This window comes from Apteryx rowi, unplaced genomic scaffold, assembly GCF_003343035.1.
Source record: "Apteryx rowi isolate R43461 unplaced genomic scaffold, aptRow1 scaffold_230, whole genome shotgun sequence".
NCBI lineage: Eukaryota > Metazoa > Chordata > Aves > Apterygiformes > Apterygidae > Apteryx > Apteryx rowi.
This window is the reverse complement of record NW_020448642.1, coordinates 173,133-185,279: the sequence shown is the minus strand read 5'-3', so window position 1 is coordinate 185,279 and position 12,147 is coordinate 173,133. Positions and strand designations below refer to the sequence as shown.

General features: G+C 46.6%; 1 protein-coding gene across 4 annotated transcripts in view; it reads right to left on the bottom strand.

Annotated features, from left to right (window-relative positions):
- Positions 1-10,770, bottom strand: part of LIN28B (lin-28 homolog B) — a 98,385-nt gene extending 87,615 nt beyond the window's left edge. Inside the window, exons 1-2 of one of the 4 annotated variants that reach the window (XM_026065722.1) lie at positions 10,737-10,770; positions 2,843-3,027 (exon numbers count right to left, since the gene is read on the bottom strand). In XM_026065722.1, coding sequence (XP_025921507.1) covers positions 2,843-3,027; positions 10,737-10,770 — 219 coding nt within the window. Of the gene's footprint in view, positions 1-2,842; positions 3,028-3,423; positions 3,455-3,966; positions 4,136-10,736 lie in introns of those variants that run through there. The other 3 variants (XM_026065726.1, XM_026065724.1, XM_026065725.1) reach the window with 3 other exon arrangements.
- Between the last annotated feature and the right edge of the window lie 1,377 nt (positions 10,771-12,147).

Here is a 12,147-nt window from a genome sequence, read left to right as displayed (position 1 = left end):
TCAGAAAACTAGGTATAATGAGCTTAAACTATTACAGGAATTTTCACTATCTAAAAAGTTTTTTGCTCATAGCAGGATCTTAAACTTGGCACAGTTTCACCAAGAAAAGAAGGTAAGGTCAGGCAGTATAACTATTATTAGGGTTCAAGCTACCTTTGACAGGACTTGGACTAAATAAGATAGTAGCTTCTTCCTCCACTTAGACTGTCTGAATCTGTATGATTTTAGTAGCTACATACATTGCAGAATGGGTGAATGCACACTACACTACGTGCACACACTTTAAAAACGGTTTTCAAAGCAGTTCTAAACAGCAATATTTTGTTCTGACATATTAATAAACTAATGTCTTTGCCTCAAAGGGACTTTACACATGATTAAAATTTTCAAATGCATAAAACTTAAGAATAGGGTGCAATCACTGTTCAAGCGATAGACTCTGTAAAAGCATGAAACCCCCCCTCTTTAAATAACATTACTGATTTAAAGATATTTTTATGCTCTGGCTGCTACTGTTACCTCTGCTCAGCTAGTCAGCTAACACAAAGCATTCTACATAGCAATATGAATTATCTAAAAGGTACTCTGAACCAAAATAGATACAGCTTCTCCCCATTACGTTAAACAGAAAAATTCAACTTTTGACTGATGGAAAGAAGATTAATGTCACCATGAAGCTTATGCCTATCCTAGATTTCAGCAGGAAGAAAAAGATGAGAAACATAAGGTATTTTCTTTGTTGCAAGAGCAATCCATAGTGGACTACTACTACTAAATTCACTCAGTAAGACATATCTCTAAGAAATACTCGAAGTGACTGAGGCACACAGTTTATGCACAATGAAACATGCCATTTTTCATTGCTTTATACACCAGCACATTTTAGAAACTGTAAGAATATTGATAAATTGCAGATTAGTAAAGTATCAACAAGCATACATGTTTCTAACATTTCCTTCTTGTAGAAGACCACATCTTTTAGAGGACACAACTGAATACAGACTTCCAAATATACCACATCCTTTTTATTATTTTCTATGAATACTTTTCATTATGGAACAACACTACCTGATAGTTCAACACTTCTCTGTTTAATCAGCTCTAAGAAAATCATTGTTTTCCAGGACATTTATTTATTAATAACACTGATATGCTTCAAGTATTTTTCTTCTATTATTTGAGGAACAAAGAGAATAAAGAGTATTAAGAGAAAATTAGATGAAGAAAAAGTTTTCTTTCAGCTATAAAGTAAATTTATAGGACTGTAAAGTGCAATTAATGACTTAAAAAGGTACAAAGGGAGGAAGAAAGGGAGAAACGAGGAAAAATGCTACTACTTTGGTAAGTATTTCATTAATTCAGTTCCAAAAAGTAGTAGCAGCAAAGAGAGGGGCACCTTACATGTCAGTACAAAGCAGGAAGTGTAAGAATTTAAATCTTTTTGTATAGTTTTTACATGAAAAATAAATTTCTTCTTTGATTTCACACTTTGTACGTAATTTCAAATGTAAGCAGCTAATACTGTCCAGGCTCTGGGGTCAGGATACCCATAACACAGCAAGGCCAGAAATCCACTTCACCACCACAAGGAGCAAGGCTACATGCCACAGAAAGAAGCCCGTTTCAAAGTTCTCGTCACCTTTTCATTAACCTAATGAGCAGTATATTCCTCGAAAATGCCTGGTGAAAGTTACCACAAAATAAGGCCAGGCCATGAAACGGAAACAGAAAGACGGACTCACCATATAACCACGGAGCGACCCCCCCTCCCACTTTCATTGCAAACGTCATAGAAAATGGACAACTATGTAAAAAGTTAAGATGCCTTTTGCCTCAATAACATGGCCCGAGCCAAACCCCAAATGGTCTCTTTACCTAGCAGATACTGCTCTTCTGTTCTTTGAGCACCTCCACGTTTCTGAGAAGACCAGTGAAATTCAAAACAGCATTGTTGCAACTGGAGACTAACACAACGACCAGGGAAGGTGTACGCATGCCCCTTCTTAACAAGCCCTGCTACGACTTTGGAAAAGTTCCCTCAATTTTGTGATTTTATAGATTTTGCATCTGAAACTCCTTCACATGAAGGCATTCGCACAAGTTTCTATGTTCAAAATATGACCACTGTTCACGCAAGTATGTTTAAAAACCAAAAACAATGGCGATACGGTTTTTCTCAGTCCAACAGCCTTGCAGAGACAGTGCTTTTGGTCTTATTTCTTAATCGTTACATTTTTTCAAGGAGATTATTTCAAACAAACAAACCATGTAGATGCTGCGGTGCATTACCATGGGGACACTCTCAGGTCTGAATTACTGCAAAATAAGACTATGATTATATTTTAATTTCACTAACTACTCTCAGATAAGCTTTTAAAAAGCAATTCGAGGTTTACATGAAAAGAGTTTTAAAATGTATTCAAATGATTTTTAAATGAAAAGGACGTTTATTTATCCTTCTCTGAGTTTAATTTTCATCACCTTCCAGGGAAAGTGATCTGTGCCTCATCAGGTAACAAATATTAGACCTTGTTAAAAAGAAAGATGTGACATTTAAAAATAACTAAAAAGCACAGGAAGATTTCCTAACCACGGGGTAAGATATGGAGAAACAACATTATCCTTTTGCACAAATCTCCAGCCAGAGACTTAGCACAATCTAACAACCTTATTTACTCAAATCGGATGCTGCCAACAAAACCTCTACCTACGGCAACTTTTTAATTACAGATGTACTTAAATATCTAGGAAAAACAGGTAACTTCTCGTCACATGAAACCGGAATCCCGCTGAGCTCAACCGAATGTGGCAGGCTGAGATGGAAGACAAAAATGGGTCTTACTTGGTGTACAAAGACATCGACCGGAGACTCCAAGGGGCTTCCCTCTCGATTGCTCATGGAGATGAACCCGAATCCCATCCTCACATTGAACCATTTGCAATGGCCTGTCCCGTGCAAAACCTGGGATTCCTCTTCTTCCTGCTCCGGCAACTTCCCGGGCTCGTCTCCACCTTTACTCGCCCCTGCTGAGGAAGAGGGAAAGGCCGGGGGGGGGGAGAAAAAGAAAGGAGGGGGGACAAGATGCAAAGCAAAGAGTTAAATTCTGGTAACATCCTTTTGCCACTGTATAAAGGACTTTCTACAGAAGAAACAGAAAAATATAAAGCAAACAAAGCAAAACCAAAAACAAATTGCGAAAACAGCTTTTTTGGTTTTTTTCCCGGTTTTACACCAAATCCTAAACCAAGCAACCTTCTCCCTAAAATGGGTCAAAAAATAAAATCACCAGAGGTTAGAGAGAGGAAGCCCAGCGTAGAGGCTCTCTCCCTCTCTTTGCACAGCCCACGTTTCTGTACATACGTGTATTTTTCCATTTAACTCCATCTTTCAGCCACATTACAGCACAGAACGCGATACTTTACTTGAATACTGCTGATTTAAGACCGATCCCATTTCCCAGCAGAAACTTTCAGCCAAATTAGTCTCTCCTTGCAAGGCGCGGGACCGGGGGCGAGGGGGGAGGCTGGGTGAGGAGGGGTGGAAGAGAGAGAATAAGCAAAATTGGGCAGATTGCACAACGACTGGTTATTGCACATGCCGCGCTGAAACCACTATTTTCCAACGTGCATCCATCCCTCCTTGGAATAAACTTTCGATTAAAGTTGGGGGGACAGGTGTACAACCGTTTTCTCATCCCACCGCTGAAACTGTGCTTAATCAAACAGGAACAATTCAAACAATAGCCCCGTGAAAGCTTTTCAGGTTCTGAATCGGTGTGGGCGGTACGGAACAGTTTTTGAGATCTGCAACAATAGGTTTGTAGAAAGCCCCCTCGCGCGAGCTGATAAAGAAGGGTAATGCATAGTTGGGTTAAAAGGGGGGTGGGGGGGGAGAGAGAGAGAGAAAAGGAGAGAGCGAGCGAGCGAGCGAAAATCATAGTAAAACAATAGAAAAAGAAAATTAACCTTCGGCCATGTTGCCCCACGGGCCCTCTGCTCCAAACTCGTGAGATGAAAACTTTCCCTTTGGATCGAAGCGGTCTTCTGTATTAATCTAACATCCTGATTTTGAACGATCACAAATTTAGCTCGCATGGTCTAATGTGCTTTCCCTCTTTTGATTTTTCCCCTTCTCTCTCGCTCAGTTTCTGGCCCCCTGCGCACACGTGACTTTGTCAATTACATGCTTTCTTGCTACTAATTTCACATCGGATCCTTAAGGGGTTGGCAAGAGGCAGGAGTAGCCAATCGCCATTTCAACTACGCTGACACACCAAAATAATTTATGAATGAACAAGAAATTTCAAGCACTTTTTTTTTTCGACAGCTAATCTGCACACTTCTTTACGGGAAACCGAGATGACGTATTTTGGGGTTTCTGTATTCCTGTGCACGCACAAATGTGTAGGAGGATGCATGTGTTTATGCAGCTCGCATTACAATAATTTTCAGCAGAGGCGGGCAGGCGGCGGTTAGGATGCATGGACACGCTGTCGGTGGGGTACGCGTGCACAGGCGAGCGCAAGGTGTTTACAAACGCTACGCGTAAACGCCGCGCACATGCGCTGGGGACACCGGTGCCAGCACGCGCTGCCGCCTGCGCGCACCACGGGCTTGTCCCCGAGCCGGCCGCTGCTCCCACCCGGAGCGGGCAGCTCCGCGCCGCGCACGGAACCGCGGCCGCGCTGCGGCGGGCCGGCACCGGGCCGGCACCTGACCGGCACCGCCCGGCCTCGGGGGAGCGGGGGGGGGGCGCTGCCTGCGCGGGCGCGCAGCCGCCTCCCGCGCGCGCCCTTGCCTCGCGTTACTACGCGCGCATTCAAATTAAAAGCGCAGCGGAAACGCAGTATCACCTTCATACGGCCCAGATTGTGCTGGGGTTTAGCGTTTCAAAACATTTCTGGAGGGGGATGGGGCGAGGAATTGTACTTCACAGGTTTCTCCGCCATCTCTTTCCGGGGGAGGGGATGTGATTAATGACTTCCTAAATAAGAGCCCAGTTTTCAAGCCTGGTATTAGAGTGAACCTCAATCAGCAGCGATTGTTCCCCGGGAGGGCGGTGGGGGGGGGGGAAGGAGGAGGAAAAGGAGGAGGAGGAGGAGGAGGAGGAGGAGGAGGAGGACTGACAGAGAAAAGGATTTGCTAGAAAGGAGGAAGGCGAAAAAAAAAGGCAGGAGGAAGAAGACAAAGAGAAGAGGAATAATGCTGATCGGGGGCTGCAGTTTCAAATCTTCACTGCTAGCGGGTGGGGGGTGCAACCTAGCAGAGAAGCGCGTTACATGTAACAGCCTGAACAGACCCCTTTACAAATTCACCGCTCCCCCACTCTCACAGGTACACAGCTATAAACTGTGTAAACTCGCAAGCCCTTCCCGTTGTTGCCTCTGCGGCCAAGAGCATTTTAAGTAATAAATTTTAAGACCTTAAAAACCCCAACCCCTAATTAAGTGAGATTATTCCGTTTTCTTCTCCATCCGTCTTTTCTCTTTCAAGTAAAGGAATATAAATAAAATTACGGAAACAGCATTTTGCCTTTTCTGTTCTGATCATCTACTCACATACAACCTCACTTTACATCCAGTGTTGTATAACCTTTAAACGTTGCCTATAACTTGTTAAAATCTGGGCTCAATTATTTTCTTATTAAAATCCCTTCCTTCTCTTCCCCCTCCCCCCCCCCGGCATCCTCTCTTATCCCATGGACACACACGCACACCCACAAATAAAAGCCAAAGCAGCAAACTGATCCGTGCAGAACTTGAATAAGTGGTTTTATGAATTTGCAAAGCACTTGCTGTTGTTTTGGAAGTGGCGTCGATCAGTCTGCCCAATTAAGGGGGACGCCTTTGCCCCGATGGGCCTGTTTACTCCTGTTGTTGCCTTCCAGGAAAGCGTAAATGCCCCTGCTCTCCTCTAATTTGTGTGTGAAATACCAGGGTGCTCAGCTTGATCGTTTGGTAGAAGGAAGCGAGGGTGGGCAAAAGTGTAGAAATACAAGCAATCTGGCAAGCGGAGCAGAAGCTTTAAATCCTGAAATTCCTTTGCAGTCTTCAACCGTAAATTTCCTATAGGTTATTTCAACAGTGGAGGTCGACTTCCTGCACTGACCTGCCTTACGCATTCGTGCAATATACCATTTCTCTTTGCTTGTAACCTCCCTTCCCCCTTTACAATAGCGATTATTTTACAAGATTAAATCACCAGTAATTTTATATGCTTGGATGTTATGACCATGACGATTTCTAATATCTAATAAATATGTGAGGTTTAACATAGGTGAAAGCCCAGCTTTGAACAAAATTAAGGTTACCTGAAGAAAAAAATGGTTACCATACTTATCTGAAATGCCTAAAACTCCCTTTCTTGTAGCAGAGTGGGGCATATTTATCAAATGTTAGTTCTCTCCATCCCACCCTTCAAAAGGCAGAAAATATTCTGTTTCATACAGTTTTAAAGTCTTTATTTGTTCAGATTGATTTCTTATTCTTCTACATTTGGTATATAAAATACTTGGAGACTAGAATATTGGTTAATGGGCACAAATGAATTGAGTTCATTAAATGGAAAAATTGTCTTTTGTTAGCAAGTTTGATTTGAATTAAAATTCAATACAACATGATTTTTTTAAGGAATAAATGTAAGGCTACAAAATGGGAATTTTTTTGAATGCAAACATACTAGTTGCAAAGTATTCCCTACATTGAAAAATAAATGCAGATTTTGTAAAATGGAAAGGGGGAGAGAGAAATTTGCAAAGGGTCTTTACTGAGATTTGCAGGCCTCCAGTATTAGTAGAATTAAGGTTGGGGTCACTGGACTGGTCACTGGTGTCAGATGTTATCGACTCATTCATTTCCTGCAAGGGACATCATCCTTTCAAGTTTTCTGGAAGGTAGAGAGCTGTTGCCAGCTGGGAACTCTCCGAAAGAAAAAAGGAAGAAAAAAAAAAAAGAACAGACCCCCAACCACCAACACCCTTCCAAAATTCATTCACAAAGAATCAGCCATAAATACTTAGGGGTAGGGGTGGAAGGGCCAAAAAGATAAAGGGGGAAAATCCTACAGAACAAGCCAGGTGGGGGAAAATTAGTTTACTATACATTTCATATGCAAAACCATAATCCTATTTGTACATCCCTCTAAACAGATGCTAACTTTGGTCAATAATAGGAAACTGGATCACTGTATAAAAGCAGAATAAGAGCTTCCTTGAAACTGTGAAACCAAGACCCATGGTATTGTTTTTCCAATTTGTCGCCTTCCTAAAACTTTTTATGTCCCAACTGTGATTTCTTCTATTCCGCATACACACCCAAGCGCAAAACCGAAACAATCCTCCCGCGTGCACGCGAACCAAGACGCGTGTTTTGCGCTTGCAAGCAGAGTTCGGGGTGCCGCCGCGACTCCCCACGGCAAAGCCCGGCGAGCAGTTGCCRCCGCGCGGCAGCGGGAAAAGCAGGAGCCGCGCAGCGCTGGGCGCGGAGCCCGGCCGCGCCGCTGCCCCGCGCTCTCCTCGCTCGGGTCGCTGCTGCAGCCCGGCACCGAGCCGCCAAACCCGGCGGCCCCGCTCATGCTCGAGCAAACAAAACGTCCGCGCTGTTTCCGCGATGGTTTCTATTAAACCCAGCTACAGCGGAGTCCTTCCTAAAACGGGGGAGGGGAAGCCCTGCCGCGGCGGGCCACATCCCCCCCCCCGCCGAGGCAGGTTTGGGGCCGCTGCTGCCCCTCGCCGGGAAAGCGCCCCCCCGCGGCGGGGCGAGCCGGCCCCAGCCCGGGGTGCTCGGCGCTGCGGCAGCGGTGCCCGCCGGAGAGGCGGCGCCTGCCCCGCAGGCTCCAGGCAGCCTTCCCCCCCCCCCCCCCCAGCCCTTCGTGCCGCGCTCCTTGCGCACGGGCGGGCGAGGACCCGAAGTGACTCCAGGACGTTTAATGCCCTCCTCGAGTCGTTATTTCCCATCCCGTGTGTGTGTGTGCGCCCGTCTGTCCCGAGACGGACAGGGGCGGGAGGTCCCTGAGGAAGGGACTTGGGTTTCGCCGTCCTGAGGTGACGGATGAGGGATGTGTCCGATCTCGGGTAATGCACCACAGGAGTTAAAAGGGTGAGATGGGGGCGTGGGGGAGGCAAAGCGGAGAGAGAGGGAGAGAAAGAGAGAGAGGGAGAGGGAGGGAGGGAGAGGGAGAGCACTCTCCTGAGCAGCGGCTCTTCCCGCCAAAACCCTCTCACCTACGGTTTGGGCGCCAAAACCGCCTTCCCTTTCTGCCGCGGTTGCACGACAGACGCCGCGGAGAGCCCGGGTCGAGGGCAGCGCTTTGCCTGCGAGCGCTGGAGCGCGGCTCCGTGGGGACCGCATCCCCGCTGCCTCACCGCCCCCCGGGACGGCGAGAAGCGCCCGCCCGACCCGCGAGGAACCGGCGCGAGCCCGCGCAACGGCCGCTCCGTCCGCGGCGGCACCGGAGGCGCCGGGTCTTTCCCGGAGGTTCCCACACACGCACCCGCGCAGGGCTTTGTTTTAACTCTTTTGTTCAACATTTCCAGAAAAATGTGGGTTCTTTCAAATGGAGAATGCGGCCACTTGCCTCCCCGCGCATTTCAGACACTAGGGACTGGTCGCGCCGAGCCACCTCCCGGCTGTTAATGTCTTCCCCGACTTCGAGCGTCTTACCGGAGGTGCGGGAATGATATTAAACCAACAGCTTGTTTCAGATTTCCGGGAAAAAAAAAAGTGAACTAAGCGAACTCCGCCCCGATTCAATTGCGCGTTTTTCATTATCAGAAACGACGAGAAGTGGGATTTACCCCGCATGTGCATGCCCAGGATATGAAGTTATCCGCTGCATAATCACGACGGTTTGCTTAACCAAATAGCGCTTTAATTACAAGCAAGCGCCTCAGCCCGCTCCCGCCGGGGTCGGAGCCCGGCAGCCGCCTCCCCCGGAGCACGTTTTGCGGAGCCGGCGCCACGCTACCGCGCAAACCAGCCACACTTGCGCGCAGCAGCCGTCCGCCCGGCGCAGAAGTCCCGGTTTTAACCTTTTAAACCCGAAGCGGGGGCATGCTGGCAAATAACACTCATAAATCGCGGCTCCTCCTCTTAACGCGCACGGTATTTTAAAGCGCGTATTTTGCTTCGTAGTTAGAGACGAGGAGACCCTCGCTGAAGGAGTTACACGGTAGTTTGCAGGAGGTGTTATTTTGATACAGGATCGGAGTATCGTTTGAGGTAAATCCCTTACAAATATTTTCTGTTAAAGTGAAATGCCGTGGCTGTCAGTGGCTGAAAACCGTTCTTGCACGGTTTACGGTGCATTCCGTGGATTTTTGTTTGCGCTATCGATGGTCTGCGAGAGGCATTTTTAAAATATTCGAAATTGCTCTAATCCTGAATGTAATCCGAGGGCATTAGGATATCGAAAGCCGTCCGAGAGCTTACTGCAGGATGTGGTCTCACGTACATTAACAGTTTTTCAGCTGTGGATTTGCAACTGATAAAGACTGCTTCCCTGGTCAGATTTAAGGAGGCTCTAACTGGTCGTTTTTGGAGAAGCCCGATACGGCTAAAATCCCGCCCTCCGAGAAGACCCCCGTAGGTGCAGACAGACGATCCGCATTCCGCTGCCCACCTAAAGTAACCCGAACAGACAGCAAGCTGCACGACTTCGCTGTCCTATCCCCCCCAAGGTATCTGCGGGGAGGACAGGACGGCGGCAAGCGCAGCCGCTCACCTCCCCGGATTAAAGGCTGCGCCGGCCCCTCACAACCGCGCTCTCGCTCCCGGTGCCACCCCCAGCTGCTTCGCCACGGGCGTTAAGCGCTGCCCTTAACGTGCTTGCGCGCCGCGGCGCCGAGCGCCCGCTGCTGCGTTACGCGCTTTAGCAGCCGCCGCCGCGCCAGCGGCGCGAGCACACGCTCACAGCACCGGCCCGGCCCGGCCCGGCGCGGCGCGCAGGTAAACTGGAAGCGCAACCCCCCGCGGCGGCTATCGAGCACCCCACGGTGAGCGCCGCCGGGGCTGGGAGGGCTCTGGAGGGAGCTCCTGCTGCCGCCACGCCGGGCAGCGAGGACACCGGTGCTCCGACTGGGGCTGAGCCCACGCCCCACGGGGGGGAGGACCCCGCCGCCGCCCGCCTCACGCATGCGCCGCGGCGGGCGCCGCGAGGCCCCCCCCCGGGCAACGGCCGCGGGTGCCGCCCGAGGTGCCTCCCGCCGCCGGCTGAGGTGGCCGGCCGTTGGGCGGCGGCGGCGGCTGAGAGGATCGGGCAGGCTGGCGTTGCCGCCATGTGGGTGCGTCAAATGTACATATATATGTATATAGTCCAGTCTTGATTAGAGGGCACTGCTTCGTTATAACGCCTAACCAGCGTTTGTAAAAAGTATGATGAAAGTAACTCAGGGAATTAAAATTTACTCTGCGACTGTAATGTTTATGGCCATCTGTAAATATACTTTTCTGATAGATCAAGAACCCTTTTAAAAACATTGGGCTCATACGGTTTACAGTAGATATTTAACAGTGGGCTACTGTCACTAAGCGTTCCTTGTATAATTTTTATTTATTTTGCAGAAGAACACTTAAAATTCATCAAGCAAGAACTCTTGAATCTTGTGGATAAAAATTAATGATTCCCCCTCCCCCAAAGTTCATCAGGGTGCATTCCTGCTCTGAGGCAGCAGGCCAAAAGTGTTACACTACCTCAGTATTATGAAGTCAGCCATGTAAGACGCTATAAAAAAGACTGACCTGAGCCTGAGGAGACCTTCTTGAATGACCTCATCGTCTTCTGAGGAACCTAAAATCAGAGAGCTGGAGTCAGTACTATGTACATTGTACCAGAATACCATATTTAATTACCTCTTCTCCAGTTTAACGGCTCATTAGAAGGCCATAAAATGCCAGGGCTTTGACTCTGTGAAGTGACCTGTAAACTTATTAACTGTTTGAGACTTACCTAGCTCATCGGAACCACAATTAGATAACCAAGACATAATGTAAAAATCAGTCTGTTCTTAAAAAAGAAAAAAACTCTTTAAAGACATTGCCCCTTTCATCGATCTCTTATAAAAGCTACACAGTTGATGACGACATAGGGAAAAGACAGAGATTTGCAGGATATTGGAAGGTGTTCTTTTCCTTTATGAATATTTAATTGCAATAGGTAACTTAAGAACTAGTGACTGTTGCCTTTACTATGCTTAAATTGTACAAATCAATCATACTTTGTTATCTTAAAAACAACAAACGTGATTCTTTAGTATTCCTTCATGGTCAAATTACTAAATACTGTAACTCGGTGCCAATATGAGTATCAACAGGAAATTGCCTAGACTTCAATTCTGTCAGGTATAAAATTTAAGAACAGAATTTATAATTAAATTACAATATATAATTATTAAAAATACAAATTAAAAATTAAATACAAAGGATGACAATCTCAAATAGCAAAATCAGGTAGTCATAAAAACACAGATGTGTGGCTTTGTTGAAGCTAGATGGAAGGTGTACTTTTGAGTTAGTTGAGCAAGACCTGGCTAATTTTATATTATGCCAATAGAAATATTGTGCAGAAACAGGGTACCACAGGTGGTAAGAAGCATGGAGCAAAAGACCTTGTTTTCAGAGTAACCTAGTTACTTAGGCTGTCCAGTTTGTTTAAGAAATGAAAGGTGAATAGACAGGAGCATGCACAAACTCACCTGCTACAAGCCTGTCCTCTTTTGTCTCCCTCTACTGCCTTTTGAACAATCTACTTTAACTAAAACCCATCCAAAGCACACAAGACACAGCATTATCCTTCCTTTTAGATGTAAGCGTTATTCTTCTCTTTTAGAGTAAACTGAGATTTGTCTTTTTCCAATTTCAGAGCATGTCCTGACTGGTTACTCTGCTCTCTTCCTAAAAATGGGATATTCTATTAGCAGTGAGCAAATCCAAAAGATGAATGGCCAAAGACAAGTGAGAATCAAATGTCTCTAACTTCCTTATTCCCTACAGTTATCCTGAGTCCTTTACAACACCAGCAATTGGAAGAGGGGATGGTACAATCTCTCAGTGCAATAACACTAGTAAGCAGATTCAGTTTCTCTTCCTTTGTAATAACTAAGTTATTCACTAGAATTGTGTGGACTTTTGCCTTGCATTAAACCTAACCCTT